The following is a 22202-nucleotide window of genomic DNA, read 5'->3' on the forward strand; positions in this document are numbered from 1 at the left end:
GGATATGATACAAGCAGCAGGAGAAGTAGGAACTCAGTGGCTATACAGAGTGCTGAGGGTGGTGTGGAAGGAGAACAGAATTCCTGAGGATTGGAAGAAAGGAATTATAGTCCCGATCTTCAAGAAAGGGGATAAAAGGAGATGTGAGAACTACAGAGGAATCACCCTGCTATGCCACTGTGGAAAAATCTATGAAAAGATGATGGAGAAGAGAATAAGAAGCAGTATTGAAAGTAGACTGCAAGAGGAGCAGTACGGTTTCAGACCGGGAAGATCAACAATGGACCTCATATTTGCGGTAAGGCAACTGCAGGAAAGGCACTATGAGTACGGGAAGGACTTAATCATGGCCTTTTTGGATATTGAGAAGGCGTATGACAGTATCTGTAGGGACAAGCTCTGGGATGTGCTGAATGCAAAAGGGATAGATGAAGAGATAACACGAAAAGTCAGAAAAATGTATGAGGGAAGTGAGAGTTGTGTGAAAGTGGGGAGGGAACGTACTGCATGGTTCAAGCTGGAAAATGGGCTGCGACAGGGAAGTGCACTTTCGCCTTTATTGTTTATTATTGTTATGGATGAAATCCTACAGCAAGTATCAGATGCAATTGGAGATCATAAAATGAAAGCAGTGCTCTTTGCCGATGACCTGATGTTATGGGGAAATTGCGTGAAGGAGGTGCAAGAGCAGTTAGATGCATGGGAGGCAACGGCAGCACAATATGGAATGCATTTCTCTGCAAAGAAAAGTGAAATAATCGTCACAACAAGGAAGAAGAATAGGCCAAATGTGGATATAACTTGTGGAGGGGAAAAACTACAAGTGGTAGAGAACTTCAAGTACCTGGGAAGCGTGATTGAAAGTAAGGGGGGAAACGCAATGGAAATAAATGAAAGGTGCAGAAAAGCAGGGCAGTTCTACAAATGCATTAGGGGGCTTATTTGGAGCAAGGAGGTGCCACAGAAATCCAAGGGAATTATATACCGAACCTACTTTTCCCCATATTGACATACGGAAGTGAGACATGGGTAATGCACAAAAGCGACAAAAGTAGAATACAGGCTAGTGAAATGAAGTTCCAGAGGAGCAGGTTGGGTGTAACAAGACGAGACAGATTGCGAAATTTGTATGTGAGGGAAAGACTAAAGGAGGAACCAGTACAGGACAGGATAGAAAAATCAAGACTGCAGTGGTATGGACACATGAAGAGAATGGATGAGGGAAGAATTCCAAAGAGGATGTTTGATCTGCAACTGGAGAGGAAGAGGCCCAGAGGAAGACCAAGAGATAGATGGGTGAAGGGAGTAAAGGAATGTGTGATGAGAAGAGGAGAGAACTGGACGAAGGTGGAAGAGGGGGAATGGTGGAAAGACAGAACACGATGGAGAGGCTTGTGTTCCCGACAGACCCAGCCAGTGGCTGGAAACTGTCCAAGATGATGATGATGATTATGTCTGAAAAGTGTGCTGCCTCAACCCAGCGGTGGAATCGGTTTTTTGTGGAAAGAATATACCAGGAACCTTCTGACTCCAATAGGCCAACCAATTCGGGGGGAGGGGGGGGGGAGGAGGAGGAGGAGGAGGAGGAGGAGGAGGAGGAGGAGGACATATTACAACTGACCTTTGAGTATTTCATGTCGCCCTTGTTGACTAGCCTTGTAGCATTGGCAAGCATGCAGGGTTGTGTCCACAGTTTGCAGTCTTGCTTCACATCCAGTCCAACAAATCAGTCTGTAACAAGTTTAGTAGTGAAGTAGACTTTCTCATAGTGAGTGGAACTAGCAAGCAGAGGTGGTTTTGTGACATGTCACGCCAGACCTGCGTGGAGGAACCAGGGATAGGGTGTTGCTCGAGCTTCAGACACGTCATAATATCTTGTAGTAGGCGGCAGATTTGCGTATCCTGTTGTTGGGCCTTGCTTGAGTTTGTCATTGTTGATATCAACTGATAGTGCACTTACTTGAGATATGTAATCAGCCATGTCATTGGCTGCCTTGAAATGCTGAATGTTAGTGGTAAATTGTGCAACATAATCAAGGTGACGGAAATGGCAAGAACAGTCTTCTGCTGGATAAGTATAGAATCTGGCCGATGTCAGTGGTCTGTGCAAATAGTGGGTGCCTACCTTCATTGTCATCCTTGAAGCGCTGCACTGCCTCGTATATAGCAAGCAGTTCTCTATTATAAGCTGATAACTTACCTTTAGGATTAGTTAGCTTTTGTAAGAAGCGGGTGTAATGTTTGTTGCTTGCCTGAGACTGACTGTTGTAGCACAGCTCTGAGTGCAGTGTCACTCATGTAAAAGGTAATTGAAAAGGAGCTTTTTTGCATTTGATGGGTTAATATTGTACCATGTACAAAGCTAAGCTTAATTCGAGCGAATGCTTGTTGCATGTGAGGATCCAAGCGAGCGAGAGCCTGCTTGCCACATGTGTTTCTGCTGCCAGCCAACAAGGCTGTCAATAGTGCCTGTATGTCTGCAGTAAATGTGGCAAGTGATGTCTATAGAAGTTAACCATGCAGGGAAATCACCACAGATCATGATAATTCTTGGGTCATTGAAACTGACGGAGTTCCGTACATTGAGTCATAGGTTGAACCCCATTTTGACTAACAGTGTCCAGATATGTGACTTCGATTGTCAAAGTTGACATTTGTCATGGTTTATCACTACACTGAAAAGTTCAAGGGTCTCATAAGTGAGTGTAAGATGTTCCTCTTGTTCTTGCAGTAATGCCAAAAAACTAATATATCATCCAGGTATGCGCAGTAAAAAGGAAATTTGAAGAGAGAGGCTGAACTGTGTTATCATTCTTTTGAATATATCCTTAGCAGCCATGGGAATTTGCAGGTAAACATGCTATAGTCTAGAACACTAAACACAGAAGAACCTGCCAAGTTGCAAGTAAAATCTTGAATGTTCGGTGTCGGGTAACTATCAGGTACTGCGCAATTGTTGAGGATCCGATTATCACCACATAACATGTATGTTCTGTCACCACATAACATGTATGTTCCGTCTTTTTTGGAAACCAAGTGTGTGGGTGGGATATCTGACTCTCTACTATGCCAGATTGCAGTAATTTGTTGATAACAGTTTTAGCTGTTCATAGTCTGTCTGGCACCAGTCCGTGCACGTTGGTTGTGGACTTCATGTCATGTCCAATACCTCTCCACTTAAATGCCACATTTGTCATCTGGGGAGTACAGGGACCACACGTAGAAGAGGTGCGCGTACTGGTGGATAAGTTCACTGTACTGACCTGTATTGGAGATGACTTGTGCAGTGTCCTAACTATGTGTGTCGTTTGCTGGTGTCAGGACAGGTACTGTCTCATTCATGCTAAGTCTGCATGTCATTTGCTGGTGTCAGGGCAGATACTGTCTTATTCATGCTGGGTATTGACGCTGTTCTTGCCTTAAGTGCTGCTATCTAACAAAAGTATTTTTGTGTTCAGTTCGAGATTCTCACTGCGAAGCCTTTAAGCTCTTCTTTTCCCTTCCTTCATAATGCTTCATCATTTTGTATTTCCAATTCTAAAGTCTGAGGGTCATTAAGTAGTTGCAGATGGATGTCATGTGTAGGGATTGAGGAAGATGCTGTTAGAATAGACTCCTCCTGAACTGCCTGTGGACGTGGTGGCAGACTGTTAGTGATGTGGATATCCACTCTCTGCTGCTGCTTTGCCTGAGATACCTCGTGTTAGATTTGGGGAGAAATGAAATTAATGGAGAAAATCTGCACTCAAGATCTAGTATCAAACATCAGTGACCAGAAAAGTGCCATGGAAATTTCTCATGCCAACTGACAGCCTTGGTGCACATGACAATTCCAAAAAGTTTGATGAAGATAGACGGCAGATGTCGCAAACTCTGCTGGTGGTAGTTTCTCTGGGGATGGTCCTCACTTCTGTGCTAGTGTCGATCAGGCAGTATCGACTTTTTTTAGTTATGTGACACACGCAATCTACTATGTCACTCAGAAATGGTGCAAAACTAGTGTGGCCCATGTTTTAGCTGTAGGTGATTTACCTGAGTGCAGTGTGATCAAGAACAGTGTTTGTGTGGTTGCTCTACTTGTTGAAGTTGCATGCCCCATCGCAAAAGCAATTGTGAAACCAATACAAATATTGTCCCATCGGCTTGCCTGTGTGAGGAATGTTACTGTCAGCCATGGGCGTGGCTATCGCGGCTGGCTCAAGGTCGCTGCTCTCATGGTGGAGGCTAGTTACATCAATCTCATGAGTGTACATAATTGCTGAGGTCGCATCAGCTGTGGGCAGCATGTCGTACTGGAGGTGGCCATTATTGTCTGTCACATTCCTCTATTGTCATTGCTGCAGGACAGAAAAAAGTCTGGCAGCCAGGACTATGTTGTGTTCCATCATTTCTCTCTCATGCGTGATCACTGCCAGTCAAGTCTGTGGCAATAGTTTGAAGAACCATAGTGTCCATAGCATGTTTTCTGGCATGACGGTCAAGTTGATTGATGTACGGAGATGTTATCTAAGCTGAGATGGTTTCCTGTTGCCTAATCTCTCTTTGTGAATTACTGTCACCACTGTTGTGGTGCCTTCACAGTGGCAATTTGCCTTGGCCGGAGGTTGCTTGTATGATGTCACTGATGACCTGGACATGTTCCCCTATGTTACACAAACTTAGAAGTGTCATCAAGGGTGCTCTAGTTCTGTAGTATGAAGTTGATGATTGTAAACCTCATTGCAGGGTGTTCTAGTTGAAAGGCAGTAGTTCAGGATGAAACCTCAGTTTTACATATGTTCCACAGAAATTTTGTCATTGATGTTCTGGGAAGTGTAGCCTGAGGGTGACCATGGACAAGCTTCCTGGTACCTTGCACAACGTGGATTGAAACATGAGAATTTTTTCTTGTGGCACAGCCGGCTGGGTGCTGTCTATGGTTACATAGATTTGGCTGGCCTGTACCCAATTTGTGGATGATTGAACTCATCGTTGAACTCACAAGGAGGTCAAAAGTTGTTACAGATTGTTCATGCAAGCATTCACCACTGTTGTAGTTGAAGGTACAACACTTTAAAATGTCACTTTCATGTTTCGTACGTAACATAGGGTGATCCAGGTGGTAGAAGACATAACGTGGGCCACCAATTTGTCTAAGTCACTTTTAAAAATTGTGATCATGGGATGTCTCCATTGTCGAAGCAAATACAATTCGACAAAGTACACTCATTATGTTCAAGTAGTGGCTGCTCTTCGTTTTGGCGTCACCACTGTGGGAATCCTGGCTGGGAATGCTCACAGGAAGAAGAAGAATGCTAGTAAATGCAATGAATACACACTTCATAACTAAACACGGATGTACAAAGAAATGCATGTCGACAGTGCAGTTCAGAATGAACTGTGCAAGCCAAAGATATTCTCCTAACAGGAGGCTAAACTGGCTGCCAAAGAGTCTCATTTCCTACTAGTATTTTACATCGTAGATGGTGAGCTTCTCACAGGACTAACTATCTAGATTGCGAGAATTATAGAATCCTCTGTAAAATAAATAAATAAAATTAAAAGGAAAATCCTCTCAGTATCAAAGTAAACACTTAGCTAAAGAAATGGTTGGTTATTAATATTCTTTTATGGGCAACTATGGAGGTATATCTCACCCTGATTGTATCTTTGGCCTAACCAAAGTAAGTCAGGTTGTGAATGAATGAGTGCACCATTATTTCTTTTATCCTCACATTTACATCACATCTACTTTGACATAGATATTCTGCAGGCCACCATATGGTGTATGGTGGAGGCTTCCTTTAACCACTATTAGTCATTCCCTTTCCTGTTCCGCTTGTAAATGGAACAAAGTGAAAGTGACTACAAGCCTCCAAATAAACCCTAATTTTCTCTTATCTTTTCTTCGTGGTTCTTACACAAAATGTATGTTGGCAGCAGTAGAATTGCCATGCAATCAGCTGAAAACGCTGGTTCTCTAAATTTTCTCAATAGTGTTTCACAAAAAGAATGTTGTCTTCCCTCCAGGGATTTCCATTCGAATTCACAAAGCAGATTTAATACGTGTTGATCGAACCTACTGGTAACAAATATAACAGCTCTCCTCAGAATTACTTTGGTGTCTTCCTTTAATCCAACCTTGTGGGGCTCCTTAACACTTGAGTAGTACTCAAGAGTGGGTCGTCCTGCTTGTGTCTGTGTATGTGCGGATGGATATGTGTGTGTGTGTGTGTGTGTGTGTGTGTGTGTGTGTGTGTGTGTTTGTGTGTGAGGGCGCGCGCGTGCGCGCGAGTGTATACCCGTCCTTTTTTCCCCCTAAGGTAAGTCTTTCCGCTCCCGGGATTGGGATGACTCCTTACCCTCTCCCTTAAAACCCACATCCTTTCGTCTTTACCTCTCCTTCCCCCTTTCCTGACGAAGCAACTGTTGGTTGCGAAAGCTAGAATTGTGTGTGTTTTTGTGTTTGTTTGTGTGTCTATCGACCTGCCAGCGCTTTTGTTTGGTAAGTCTCATCATCTTTGTTTTTAGATATATTTTTCCCACGTGGAATGTTTCCCTCTATTATATTCAAATAGATATTCTGTTTAAGTCCTCCTACAGTTACTCAACAACACTTCTCTGTAAACTAAGGCAGCAGCATCAAACACTCTCATATTTTGTCGCTCACCCTGTTCATCAAGTTCATTTATGAGGCATGTCCAGAAAGTAAGTACAGTTTTAGGAAAAAAACTAAATGAACACATTTTTTTCAAACCAAAATTTATTTTTACAAGAAAGAGAATTTCTTAGACATTTTTCTACATACGTTAAATGTATTCAAAGTTGCGAATATGGACAACCATCAGCTGTAGAATGGAATAAAAATTTGTGCTGGACCAGGACTTGAACCCGAATTTCCAACTTACAGTGAGCAGTTGTCTTACCATTTGGCTATCCATGCGTGACTCACAGCCAGACTCAAATTTCCACACATTGTCAACCATGTGTCTACAACGTGTCGTCATACATCCATTATGTATATTCCCGTACAGGTGAGAGACTTTACTTGAAAGTTGCTTGCCCAGTGGCGGCGGATAAATACGATATTGCAGTTCTTGTATTATTGAACTGTGCATCATAATTCAGAATAAAACAGGCAATGCAGTAACATATTTTTCTATATAGTTGCCACGATTGTTCAGACATTTTATGTGCTGTATTCATAGAAAGATGCCACCAGTGAAGACGACCACTGCTGAATACCATTTTTTGAATCGTCATGGCTGTCAAAGGCCTTCATCCAAAATTAAGCTTCAAGTCAGAAGATGTGAGATCAGAGCTGCTTGGTGGATGACATAATTTCTCCCAATTAAATAAGGTTGTGAGTGACACCGGCAGAATGGGGATGTGAAGTTTTCTCAGTGTTTCACAGTAACATACCACGTTGACAGTTTGACAGTTTAACCTCTGGGAAGGAACTCAACAAGCAGATTGCCTCCACTCCATCGACTGTGGGTTTGATTATGGAGTGACAGGATAAATCAAAATTTTATCACTGCTCACAATTCTGTTTAGGACTTCATCTCCCTCATCTCTGTATTGGGTAAGAAATATCAAAGCACTGCCAAGTCGCTTCGTTTTGTGGACATCCATAAGCATTTTTGGAACCCAAAGGGAACACAATTTTCAGAAAAATTAAGTGATTTGTGACAGTCATAGTTTTTGAAATTAGTGGAAACTCATTACAAAGCATTCTTATTGTGAACTGTCTGTTTTCACATAGTTTCTCATCCACTTTCTTAGAGAAACAATTATTGACAACAGAAGGCCGCCCACTTTGTGCTTCGTCATGAACATTGGTTCGTCCATCTTATCAATATTCTCACTATTCCATCACTCATTACATTTCACCATAAATCTCGACACATTGATGGTGAACTTCAGCTGGCTTAACATTCTTTGCATTCTAAAATCATATTGCACAACACAGCACACAGTCAGTGGGCTCAGATACTGTCTAATAACATTTTGAACAATCACTGACAAGAGAGTACACAACTCAATCCAGCTTCAATGGCATCAGTGGAAAGACAATGAACCAGAGAGTAAGTGTGAATGTGTGGAACTGCGGCACTAGTGCTACAGTGGCAGTAGAGTGAAACAGTGCTTACTTTCCAGACATCCTTGTATGTACTGGGTGTCTCCTAAGTGTCATCAGGTGCATTTCTTTGTTGTTTTGGCAGACATATGCAATTTTGTTTTTGCATGGTGTAGCTGTAGTCACCCCAAACAAATAGTGCTCATCATGTTTTTCATGTGAGTCCATTGTCAACAAAAAACTCAGTTTGTTTCCCATTAAAAACATATTTATTTTAAATCAGAATTTGATGTGCCTATTCAATATGGCACTCCCAAATTAATATAGTGAAATATTTATTTTATCAATATGTATTGAAAGGGACAGTAAACAATGAAAAATAAACAGCAGCAACTCAGTAGCACAGCATGCTTGGCAGTAGCAGTCAGGGCATTGTTTTAGCTGCTTAAGTACTGATTGTTCTTCAGGTTTTACTATCCTTCTTAATACATATTGATAAAACAAGTACCGCGCTAGACTAATCCAAGACCACTTTAGTGAATGGGCTTGTAAAATTCCACTTCAAAAATAATTTTGTTGAGAAACAAACTGACAGTTTCCATCCACACTGTACCTCACAAGGAAGACATGATGAGCACTATCTGATTGGGCTGACTCCAGCTACACAATGCAAAAACATATTTGCAAATATCTGCTGAAACACCAGGGAAAATGTGCCTACCAACTCTTAGAAGAGACACCCTGTATACAGGGAACAAGAGCTATTGTATCGCACTCCTCTAAACCACCCCTGACAATACCCTTGTTGCTGATCGGCACTCTTAAGAAGTCTGTGAGCCACTTGCATATTTGGGAACCTGTTCCGTATTATGCTTGCACCTTCATTAGCGGTCTGCATTGGGGCACTGTATCTTATGGCCTCCAGAAATTTAAGAATATGGAGTCCGGCTGCTATCCTTCATCCATGGTTCACAGGATATCGTGCAAGAAAAGAGCGAGCTGTGTTTTGAGGATATCAGGCAAAAAAAAGAGCAAGCTGTGGTTTGCTTTAGCTATGCTTTTAAAATTTTAAAATCACTGGTGATTCCTGGGCAGAAGCTGTCCTGTCCCAACAAAATTTGTTAAATTCTAACTTAAAATATGCTCAAGAATTTTGCAGCAAACCACTGTTAAGGATATTGGTCTGTAATCTTGCAGGTCGTATGTCCAGATTCTCTATGACGTAGGCCTCCATACATGCTAGAAGATGAAAACATGCACCTGATATGCAGCGAACAGTTGAAACTAGCCAATAGTGTGGAATAAATTGACTGCCTCAGCAGGAAAGCTTTAATAAAAGCCAAATTTATTTATCAAACCAGCAAAAATAACTTCATTGTTCTGCAAGGCGATTAATACTTGACTATCAGAAAGGTGGAAATAAGATCTGAAACTAGTAACATAGTTTAACCCTTCTGTAATTAAGTGAATGTATTTTAATTCACTTGATAGCTCCAAGCCACAGAAATCCATTTTCTTTTCATTTGACGTGAGAGCAGTAAACAAAGAGGAAACAGAAAAATCACTAAATGTAAAAACGGGTCACGTGGAGACCTATAACTCAGACTGTTCTGCGCATCAGAATGTCAAAAATTCAAAAAAATAAGATTTTTCAAAAATAAGTTCATTTTGTAGCGCATATCTTACTGAAGAGTCTGACTGATACATAAAAGATATATCTTCAAGGAAATGATGTAAGACATGTTATTTGGTCTTAAGTGTGCAGTGTGGTGCCACACATCTTTAAACAACATTGTTATACCGCATGTCACTGTATTTCGCTCTGTGGAACTCAAACGTGTATATTTTGTAATGGATGCCATCAAACTATTTCAGGATAGTGGGAATTAAAATTTCCTGTAGCCCCTCTCCTGCTCCCAGTCGGCCGGTTTGACATCCTGCCCTCTCTCTCTCTCTCTCTCTCTCTCACACACAATTAGTACTGGATAGGATTATTTGTAACCAGGAGAACAAGAACTCTTCAGAAAAACTGGACTCTTTATTGCCTATTAGCCAATAACTTGCTTTTCTGTGTGACATAAAATTAAATATAGGACACCTAAAACCAGTAAAGACAAGAGACAGGCAAGACAGTACGCATTTCTTCAGTCCTTAGGCCTAGACTTTTTCTCTCTAATCTTGCTACAGCTTTACATGGTGTGCTTTCCTTTCTGCGAAAGGACTATTACCTTATCAAAGTTCGTCCAACGTTTTGCTACATGAGAAATGTTGTGTAATACTGAAAAAACTATTAATACAAATAGTACCCAAGACTGGTGTGGTTTCTCGATCTGATTACATCATTTTGTCACCGTGTGCTGGAGAAAACAAAATGGGCCTTTCTAATATTTCAGCAATTGTAACACACATCAAATAAGCGAGACTGTTTTGGCAATAATGATCATTTATATAATACGTCAGAATATAATTCATGAAGTACCAATATGAAATACCTATTTGGCCTACTACAAGCAAAAAGCTTTACTTTAGGAAATAGTTTCACATTTCATTCATACACTCCAGTTTCTCATGCATGAGACCGAAAAGTAGTAGAACGAAATTTTTGTATAAATTTGGAATCTTCATATTCTTCCATAATTCGTGTGATGTCTCCATTTCTTCTCCTTCCTTGTTCTAACAAACAGTCTTGTCATCACTAATTCTGTAACTATTCCTACGACTGTCAAAACTCAGTCTCTGGTCAACTTCACTAACTCTGCCACAATCATCGTTTAGTTATCTGGTGATTATTCTCCAGTTAGGCATTATTACGTGTTCGTACAATGCATTTTCCGCACTACTTCCAGAATGGAACGTAAGTGGCTGCTAGCCAGGGACTACAACTGGCCCTGTCTCATGTAGCGATCTGGCCAAAAAATTTCTGTCAAAACTTCATTTTCTTGGATACACCGAGAAGATAATACGTAATCTTTCTTACCTGTTAGTTGTTTATTTCCACTCTGGTAGTCTGAATCTATGGATTTTGCCAGTAATTATAACAACGCTGAACATTCGCAAACCGAATCACCCACATAAACAAGCAGCACTTGGCATTCACCGGTTCGGCTTTATTCTGCTCTATAGCCCCGCCCTGTTTTGTCTGCCGGAAAGTTTATTTCTAGATGTGATGAGGATTCCCCTGGCAGAGACATCACGTACACTATGCACGCATTCAAACATCAACTTATAATTCATTCAGAAATCAACTTAGAATGTGTTCAAAAACTAGCAGGGATGCGTTTCAAAATCATATGAATAATAGATAGACCGACGTGCACTGGATGCTAGGTGCTTTGTGAAACAAGGTTTTTTTTCTCAAGAATATGAATTTGCCCCCTCCCCCTGAAATTGCCGCCCGGTTCAGATACCCCGCTTTGCCCTCACTCCCCACTAGATCCGGGCCTGCTGCACACGCGTGAATCTGGCAGCTTGGGCATGCCAAGAAAATTTTTCCAGGTGCCATGTGGCTGGTTGCTGCTACTGCTGCTTACACATTCAACAGCCACATTTCTGTAGCCAGAAGTGGGAGAACGTACTACCCATACGCAACTCAACTGCGCGTGTGCATGAGCTTGCTTGTAACTGATTAACTGAGTCTAATGTAAACAGTTGTGACGTCAGCCTCATCAAAGGCAGTTTGTTGTTATGAAGCATTGCATAGTCTTCCAAAAGCCTTTGACACATTTTGCTATTTGCAGATGCTTGTACGAGCACTGTGTTATTTTATATGGTGCATTTCCTTTGCAATTTAAGTTTTATTTTCGTTTTTTTCTCTCATTCATGTTTTAAAGCTGCAGTATTATTCTGCAGTAGCGGGATACAGAAATATCCTTTGTTCTAGTAACAGTTCTTACCAGTCAAAATTACAAAAATTTAACTGAAAACTAAAACAACGAAAAATTACCGGAATTCTAAAAAATTCCCAGATTTTTCCCGGTTTTCTCCCGGATGAAAAAATTCCCGGGTTTTTCCTGGATCTCCCGGGTCGTATACACCCTGGATATATCAAACACATATGTGCCAGTAAAATTTTAAATGTTTGCACAAATGGCTTGTCTTCTGGGCCTGAAATTTTTCTAAGTGGCTAGTCCACAAAGTGTTAAGTTTTGAAAGAGTTAAATGCTCCATCATTTAAGAAATTCATTGTACATTGTCACATGTAACATAATTCGTCTTGCATAAAAGAAGATTTGCTTTGAAAGTAACTCTTCTCAAAACACCATTTGCAATGTTTTTCTGCGGTGTGTTAAAAATGTAAGCAGTTTGTTGTTACAAAGTATTGCACAATCTTTTTCCTACAGCCTTTGCACTGTGTTGTGTTGTAAATAGCGCATGTGTTGTGTTGTTGTAAATAGCGCTTTTTCTTTGCAACTAAAGTTTTATTTTGATGTTATTCTCTCGTTTATGTTTTATTGCTGCAGTATTATTCTGTAGCAATGGGCTAAAGCCAAATTCTTTGTTAGAGTATCAGTTCTTACCAGCCAAAATTATATAAATTTAGCTGAAAACTAAAATAATAATAAATTCCTGGGTGTCTCCCAGATTTCCCGGTTCTCCAGGAGTGTAAATACCCTGTATATAGATGCGAGTCTACTTCATTTCATAGAATGGTTATTCTTCGGGCAATAAACTTCTTCTGAGAAAAGTAAATCTGTATTATTATTATTATTTTAAAAAAGTCATGTGATTGTGAGACAGGCCGTGTGCTCTGGCTGTCATTGTTTCTGTAGAAGTCTCTGATGATATTAAAGGATATGGAGCAAGATTATTGAGATATAGTGACCACAATTCTAAAATTGTATCTAAAGAAAGGACATACTGTTTTGCAGGCAGTTAGTAAATGACTCTCATTCATCATGTGGTTGCATGACAGGGCTGATAATGTTTGTGGCACTGTTTGCAAAAGTAGTGATGGAATAACTGGAAAGAGGTGAAATTCGATTTGGGTTGTCTGCTGCACTTTAGTAGTCAAATGCACCAATACTTTGCTACATAGCTTAATTAGTGTTAATTTCACCTGTGTCTTGGAAATTATTGCAAGGAAAGAAAAAAATGGCAACAAAAATCTTCATTAGCTGCACCGCCTCTCTGCAACGTTCAGAATATGTTCTTCCATCCTAATTCAGGAAAAACACATCAATGTAGACAGACTGTGTGTACAGAACAGAAGAAAGGAATTTAGGAATGACATCTCTTATGAGGAGTGGTACATTAAGCCTTAGAACAATGTCAAAAATTTAAAGCTTCTGTTAGAAGACACGAATTTTTATCATTGCTAATGTGTATCAAAAACCATTCTTAAGAGTAGTAGATGGGATTTTCACATTATTGGTTGAATGTACATTGTCTGTGATGGGTGCTCATATATCTAGAAGACCAAGCATTGATGTTTTTGTATCTTAGTATATGAAATGTATCCTGAATTGAGGAATTAAAGAGCACCCTGTTGTTCTTGAATAATCCTTATGTAATAGTGTTAAATGGAAAAAAAATTAATTGTACATGCCCTGAAATTTTCAATTTCTATAAAGGTATATTTAATTTGTTTTGAGGTAGGGTACTCATCCTTCATCAGTGGTAAGCGAGATACAATTTTCTGTTATATTATTTTTTAGTTTTCCTTGTGTTACTTTAAAGCAATATTTGTGCAGAGTTTTTAGTTTAGCATATTTCATTGTGAGTTAGTATTACATTGTGACTTTGAGCAGTTATGGAAGATCGTATCAGATTTTATTATTGTTTTTAATAGTTAATCATAGCTTAAAATATTTTAGCAAATACAAGTGGTAACAGTGTTGTCAAGGGCTCTCACCCAAAAATTGTAATCACCATCACCATGACTTCAAGTTATTGATGCATAGCCATATATCTATATGCAGACTATGATTACCTTTTTAACATCTGTTGCATAACAGACTGAACAGTTACACTGTACATACAGGTAACATTCATTTTTACCTCCATCCTCAGTATTGTAAGTTGTAACTATGGTACAGAAAGTTCTGGTGAATAAAGACCACTCACGGAATAGTAGAAGCGTTGAGTCATCGACAAGGAATGAAAACTTGCTAGCTTTTGGACAGATTCTTTAATGAGCTAGAGAAAACAAACACACACACACACGCACACACACACACACACACACACACACACACACACACACACACACACACATACAACTAAAGTGTGCCAGTGCTTTAGCTTGTTAAAGGAACTGTGCAAAAGCTAGCAAGTTTTCATTCTTTCTTTGTGTACATGTCAATGACTCAACACTGCAGCTATTCAATGAGTTGTCTCCTTTACTTCTAAATTACATATACTCTAAGGCATGAAAAATTTGATTATCTTACCTTTGTAGACACTCCACAAGAAGCCACATGCTTTGTAACACATACTTGTTGTGTTTCGTTTTTCTGATTTGTTTTAATGCAACAAATGTATTTTGTTGGTTGCTCACCAAATAGTAGAGATGCTGAGTTGCAGATAGCCACAACAAAAAATAGATCTCCCCACGCGCGCGCGCGCGCGCGCGCGCGCGCACACACACACACACACACACACACACACACACACACACACACACACACACACAAAAAATCACACTTCTGACTGCAGGCTCCAGCAACTGAAGCCACACTGCGAGCAGCAGCACCAGTGCTTGATGGGAGTGGCGACTGAGTGGGGGAGGTGGAGGCTGGGGTGAGGAGGGGGGAGACAGTGAAGTGCTGCTGTGGAGAGTTCAGGGATAAGGTGGAGAGGGGGTGGGGAAGCTAAGTTTAGTCAGGAGGTTAGACGGAGGGCCATTCAAGGTGCGACCACTGTGCTGCATTCTGTGTGGGCATGACAACCAACAAGCATTCTGTCCCCATTAATGGCCACTAACTAACTGTGGCCCAGAAACAAGTGGACCACCTTGTTGCTCAGCATGCTGCCCAACAAGACATCCTTCATTTCAATGACTGCTTCACAGCCTCGGCCATATGCATCCTTCCCACCAATACCAGCTTTTATGAATTGGTCAGGGAGGGAACTTTCCCTGCAATATATCCTACATTCCTGTAACCCTCCTGGCCTCAACCTTCATTAGTCATTGTTCTCATCCATCCAGCCCTTTCCCTGTTCTCACTCAAGCACTACCCATTCCCCTCATTCCACCAATGCACCCAGTCTTATTATTTTTTTCCTTTTCTGCTCCCCCCCCCCCCCCTCCCCACCTCCCGACTGCCCTCCATCTAACCTCCCGACTGCATGTAGCTTCCCTACCCTCTCTCCACCTCATCTCTGCGCACTTCCTAGCAGCACTTCACTGTCCCCCACCCCTCCCCTACTATTCCTCCCCCTCCTTGCCCCAGCCTCTGCCTTCCCCCATCCAGTCGCCATTCCCATCATGCACTGTTGCTGTTCCTCGCAGTGTGGCTTCAGTTGCCAGAGACGGCAGTCATGTGTGTGAGTTGCGTTTGCATGTGTGTGTGTGTCTGTCTGTCGTCTTATTTTTGACGAAGGCCTTGCTGGCCGAAAGCTTATTTGTGACAGTCTTTTTATTGCGCCTGTTTGCGACTCAGCGTCCCCACTATATGGTGCATAGCAACTTTCCTTTTCATAATACTGTTCCATTCCATCCTGGATTTTCCATTGTTTTATTGTGTGGTTTGTTACAGGTTAAAGATCAGAAGGAATATGAATTTGACCCTGCAGCTATCGTAATGAATATCTGCAAGATATATGTGCATTTATACAACAGTGATGAATTCTGCACAGCAGTCTCCTCAGATGGTCGTTCCTACAGTCCACAACTTTTTCAGCTAGCTGAGGATGTTTTAGGTAAGCAGCATGTAGCTATCTATATGCGGGCAGAATTAATACATTAATTGAAGATATAATTTAACATCATACGAAGATTACTTAATAGTGTTGTTTTTTCTTAGCTGAGTTTGTACATGTTTATGCCCATGATAGGTAAATAAATAAATAGAGAGAGAGAAATTAGTTACTTTTCTAAGGTGAATAATACTTGATGTATTAAACAGCTCGCATTGGAGGGGGTGCTCTTATCACCGATCTACAGTTAGTTGCGAGCAAAGTGGCTATGATGGCTTCTCGTCAAAAAACTGAAGAGGAGATACTAGCTGAAGCACCTGAAGAATTCTTGGACCCTATTATGTCTACTCTAATGATGGATCCTGTGATCTTGCCTTCATCAAGGAAAACTGTTGATCGCTCAACAATTGCCAGGTACAGTGCAACAATCAGTTATAATAATAGTACAGTTCCAACATGTCTTCTGGTCTTATCCAGCTGTCTCTTTATCCTTGGGCAACTGTTAACTGAAGCATGCCATTTACGTTACTGACAATTGGACAAATGTGTGCAGAAAGAAATGCACAAAATATGTAGACTGAGAAAAATAACTGAACTGAAGCATTTCAGTACATGTGTAGAGGTTTCGTTTTCTTTTCATAGTTGTTAGGCTTTAAAGGAACTGACTTGATCTGAATCAAAACATGTCTGATGTGTTATTGTTAGGAGCAGTTAAAGGGGTATGCATGAAAAGCACAAGTGTAAGCCATAAAATAAGTTCCAGTGGATGAACAGACATTGTACACATTCAGTAAGTAAGAAATATGTATTTCAGAATTGACAGAGATTCACTAGTTACTTCTCTACAATTTCCATTGTTATTACACCAACATTTGTATGCCGATTTCAAAGGAGTCTGCTGCCTACGTCTGGGGTAGCTGTGAAGTCACTGCTGTCTGTACCTCACCATTGTTGTAGAAACATTTTCCAGCCAGAAATTGCTTCAGGAGACAGAACAAAGGAAAGTCATTTTCTGCATGGTCAGGACTGTAGGCTGGATGGTATAAAAACCTCCTGTCTAAACTGAAGCAACTGATTCTGTGTGGTATGGGTTGTATGTGAACACATGCAAAGGCGTGTTTCTACTTAGCATTCTATGTCTCTTGTTCTGGATCATCCATTGCAGGTTTTGCAACAATTGACAATATTGATCAGCATTTGATCACCATTGAATGGACTGTTACTTAATCTCTGGTGTGGCATGCAACACCCGTTTCAGTCCTGGTGACAATTCAGGTGAGGTGAGGGGTAAAACTTAGCACATTTGTGGCATGCAGTAAACCACGCACATACTTCCCGGATCTTGCCAAACGGCAGACATCTCAGTGAGCTCAGCCTTCATTGCCTTGGTACAGGTTTGGCGTACCAGATGTTCTGAGCTAGGAGCTAGTGAGTACTACCAGACATTAATCCATTAAATATGGGCATGTTTCAGTAACCACAGTGGGGGCACAGTTGTGGAAAATTGTATCTCGGGGAATGGGGTGCTTGGCTTAACTGGCCTGACTGTGGGATGCTACATACTTGTACAACAACAACAGCATTAATAATAATGTTGAGGCATAACAGTCATTAATAGGGTAACGCCTGAGGAACCTGCCGCACCTCAGTTGTATAAGGATAATCAAGGCAAGTGGGGCTCTGTCTTGGTGGACCTTTATATCTGTAGCTACTTGTGGGAGCACCATGACAAATTCAGTACACAGCACTCCCAAGAGGATGGTTGTACCACCTGGGAATATTCACACTCACCCAATAAAAAGAATGAGGGACACTTGTCCTCCTCATAGTCTTAATTAAAATTAGTCAGTGTATTCATCCATCACTTCAGCTCTATTCATCGTAGTTTCACCTTGCAAATTAATCAAGAGTTTAGTGGATTTAAAATGTCAATCAACCTATCTTAATTTCGTAAGTTTTTCATGCAAGCTATGCATTCCGAGACATCAGTGTTGCAAAACACCACATATTTGGTTTATTTCTGTAGAATGTTGAAAAGCAGTTCAGTCATTAAAAAAAAATCCACACACCGGGGGGGGGGGGGGGGGGGGGGGGGCAGTCTAGGAGGGTATATTTGAAACCACAGGCTTGTCTTGTAGTCATTGCACTAGTATGGACTGTCAGTTATTTCATCTAAAATGTTAACTAGTCCTGGACAGTTTTCGTGAATGGTAGATATTATTCTGGCATTACAGTTCTGTCTCATTTGACTGCTGGAAGGAATACATGTTTACAAACAATACTGTTGAGAATTGCTGTGCATTTGAAGGTTAAAAAGAACTTGAGGCCTCTATCTCACATATCTTAGCTTGAAGGCCATTTAATTCTGCTGGCATAACAGAAGCACCATCATAGGTTTGGGCCCCCAGTTTCTTCTTCATATCATAATTCTGAAACAGGCCACTCAGCACAGTGAATAAAGCAGCAGCAGTTCTAGCTAGGCTAACATCACAAAAACCAAAAAATATTCTTGAATGTCGCTGATGGAATCCACTAGTCTCACATCAATAAAGCATTGTAACTTATCTGAAACATCTGTTGCTTCATCCACGATGCAGGCATAAAATGAGGTTTTAACCAAAACCTGAATGTATCTATTCACAAATCTACTCATTTAAATGTTTAATCAGTTTGTTCTGTGCAGCTTGTAATGGCTCTGAAATTTTCAGAATTTAGGGAATGTTCTATCTCATTGTGATCTCTGAAAGCTAGCTCCTCGGAGAAGTTGGCAACACTGCACCGACACGGACTCTTCGAGTATTTGCTGCACTAAATAATTATAAAAAGCGTTGTTATTAAGCTATTTTAAAATGTGTACAGGTGTTATAAATATAATATAAGTGTTGTTGAATTAGGGGAAGTGTTAGTGAAGTATAAAATAAGATTAAACGGGGCAAGAAGCGTATTTTTCTTCTTGTGCCTGTAGCACGAATCCTAGGCCTAATTTGTGCGAATCGTAAGTAAGCAGTGAATTAAACTTATAGATAAACGTTTCCACTTGGTATAAATATAATATAAGCGTTGTTACATTAGTGGAAGTGTTAGTGAAGTGTTAAAGAAGAAGGGGTAAGAAGTTTATTTTCCTTCTCGCACCTATAGCACGGATTTTAGGCTTAATTTCACGCGCGCGTATCGTAAGTAAACAGTGACTTAAACTTATATGTAATCACCAGTTTTTTTTATTCAGTACTCTTTGAATTTATTTATATCTGCCTGAATAGTTTCTAGGGTCCTTTGTTTACGTTTTAGTCACTACTTAAATCAGCTTATACGATTTCTGTTTTTACCATGAGTGAGAAGTGTGTGACATGCAGTAGGATCGTTAGTTCCGGGGTATGGTGTGATGGGTGCTGTAGTTTCTTTCATTGGGGCGAATGTAGTGGCGTGGGAAATGGGGACATAAATGAGGCTCACCAGTGGTATTGTAGGATCTGCAGTAGAGATAGGAAAATACTGGAACAGGAAGGGAAAATTGCAGCTCTTCAAGCTGACCTAGACAAGGCAAGGGAGGATCTGGACAGGTTAAAGTGGGAGAAGGGTGAACAGAGGTGGGAAGTGGCAGCAGGTACTAGGGGGAACAGGCAAAGGAGAGCATCAGACAGCTTTTTCATAAATCTTGAAAATAGGTTTGACCTGTTGCCTCAGTCGGATGAGCCTCGTGTAGCTGAAGCTGTAGAAAGGGCACAACAAGCTTTCAAGGACTTGAAATTTCTGAAGAGAAAGAAAGTTCTGTTGTTAGGTAGTTCCCGTGGTAGAGGTGTTGGCCAACTACTGCAGGAAAATCTAGGTCCAGAGTACCAGGTCACAAACTTTTTCAAGCCTAGTTCAGATCTGGGTCAGGTAACAGAGGATGTAGGTGCTTTATGCAAGGATTTCACAAAGGAGGATGCCGTGGTTATAGTGGGTGGTCCGGGAAATAGCATTGACAGAGACTCTGAATATTCCATAGAGAGTGACCTGGTGAAAATAGCATCAGCAACGAAGCATACGAGTGTGGGATTTGTGTCTGTGTTGAGACGCCATGATCGGCCTCATTTGAACTCTTCCATAGGGATCATTTGAACTCTTCCATAGGGAGGGTGAACTTGGAGTTGGAGTGGCTGCTTAGGACAGATATAGGGTCCCATATTGGTTTGATTCCTGTGGATGCTATCGATAGGTGGGACTACACTAGGCATGGCCTTCACCTCAATGGAAAAGGGATTCCGGGGGAAAGAAAATGAGTTTTAAGAGAGATTGGCAGACACACTCAGTTTGAGAAAACAGATGAACAGGAGTCAGATTTTATCATACAACCTCCCTTTAAACAATGTTTGACAGAAAGTAATCAGAAACTACCAGTTCATCTTCGCCAAAGCAGTTACAATCCCATTAGTATGCAGTATCAGTTATCTTTATTACACCAGAACATTCCGGGACAGAAATAAAGTTGATGAACTACTCATTTGTATCGAAGAAATGAATTCATCTAACCAAATTGACATAATCTGCCTCTCTGAACATCAAGTGACCACTGATATAGATATGTTAGACATTTCAGGATTTAAGCTAGCTTCCTACTTCTGCAGAGTAGATATGGATGGAGGAGGAGTTGCCACATTTATCAAAAACTGCCATAAATTCAAGAACATTGACATTAATAAATTCTGTTTAGAGCAGCATCTAGAAGCATGTGCAACAGAAGTAGAGTTCCATAACAGATCCTATATAATAGTAACTATTTACCGAGCACCTGCAGCAAATTATAATCTATTCTTAGATCATCTAGAAGCTCTTTTGGGTTATTTAACAGGAAGAAACAAAGAAATTTTGATTGCTGGTGACTTTAATACAGATTTTCTAATGCAATCTTCCAGTAAACATTCACTGCAGTTAGTAATGTTGTCTCTCAATCTAACTCACAATGTAAACTTTCCAACTAGGATCACTAAATCCTCAAGGACAGCCATTGATAACATTTTTATAGACAAATCAAAGGAACAAAATCATATCATAAAACCTGTTATAAATGGACCATCAGATCATGACATGCAGCTCCTTGTTTTAGATGTAAATTCTAAGCAGATTATCAAGACTGCTAAATCTGAGTACAGGTGAGTAGTCAATCAACCAAAAATTGAATGTTTTAGAAAACTGTTCAAAGATATGAACTGGAAAGATGTTTATAGTGCTCATGACATGAATGAAAAATATAACACATTCATGAACAATGTCAGTAGCATATTTGAAAACTGTTTTCCTCTAAAAGTTACTCAAATTAAAGAGAAGTCTATAATAAAACCATGGATTACACAAGGAATAAAGATTTCCTGTAAGACAAAAAGGAAAATGTATCTGTCGACCAAGAATAGCTCCAATGCTGATGATTTAGCTAAATACAAGGAATACTGTAAAAAGTAATTCAGACGTCTAAACAAATGCACTACGAGAAGAAGATAGCAATGTCAGGGAACAATATGGGATATAGTGAAAGAGCAGACTGGTAGAACCAGAAAGGAACAGGAGCAAATAGCACTAAGGGTAGATGACACATTAGTAACTGATGGGCATAGTGTGGCAAATCTGTTTAACAAGTACTTTAAATCCGTTACTGATAGAATGGGAATTTCAGGATCAGTAAATAATGCCCTTGAATATCTGAAACTAGCCTTCACAAATAGCTTCAAGTACATGAATATATCACTCACTTCACCAAAAGAAATAACTTCCATAATAAAATCTTTAAAAACAAAGCATTCTAGTGGGTACGATGAAATATCAACGAAGTTAATTAAGGCATGTTCTTGTGAGTTTAGTACAATTCTAAGTTACTTGTGTAACCAGTCAATTATAACTGGGACATTTCCTGACTGGCTAAAATATGCAGATGTTAAGCCTCTATTCAAGAAAGGGGATAAAGAGATACCATCAAACTACAGATCGATTTCACTTTTGCCAGCATTCTCAAAAATTTTAGAAAAAGTAAGGTACAGGCAGCTGCTCAACCATCTGACCAGAAATAACATATTATCAAGAACACAGTTTGGATTTCTGAAGGGTTCTGATATTGAGAAGGCTATTTACACCTACAGTGAAAATGTACTTAATTCATTAAATAACAAATTACAAGCAGCAGGTATTTTCTATGATTTGTCAAAGGCATTTGATTGTGTGAACCACAACATCCTTTAAAGTAAATTAGAATTCTATGGTGTCACGGGCATTGCTGCAAAATGGTTCAAGTCATACCTCACTAACAGGAAACAAA

General features: G+C 40.3%; 1 protein-coding gene across 1 annotated transcript in view; it reads left to right on the top strand.

The window, feature by feature from the left end:
• The window catches only part of LOC126473725 (ubiquitin conjugation factor E4 A), a 117027-nt gene that overhangs the window by 75074 nt on the left and 19751 nt on the right, over positions 1 to 22202 (top strand). Inside the window, exons 8-9 of the mRNA XM_050100973.1 lie at positions 15757 to 15919; positions 16126 to 16330. Coding sequence (XP_049956930.1) covers positions 15757 to 15919; positions 16126 to 16330 — 368 coding nt within the window. The remainder of the gene's footprint in view (positions 1 to 15756; positions 15920 to 16125; positions 16331 to 22202) is intronic.

Source organism: Schistocerca serialis, chromosome 1, assembly GCF_023864345.2.
Source record: "Schistocerca serialis cubense isolate TAMUIC-IGC-003099 chromosome 1, iqSchSeri2.2, whole genome shotgun sequence".
In the NCBI taxonomy this organism is placed as follows: Eukaryota; Metazoa; Arthropoda; class Insecta; order Orthoptera; family Acrididae; genus Schistocerca; species Schistocerca serialis.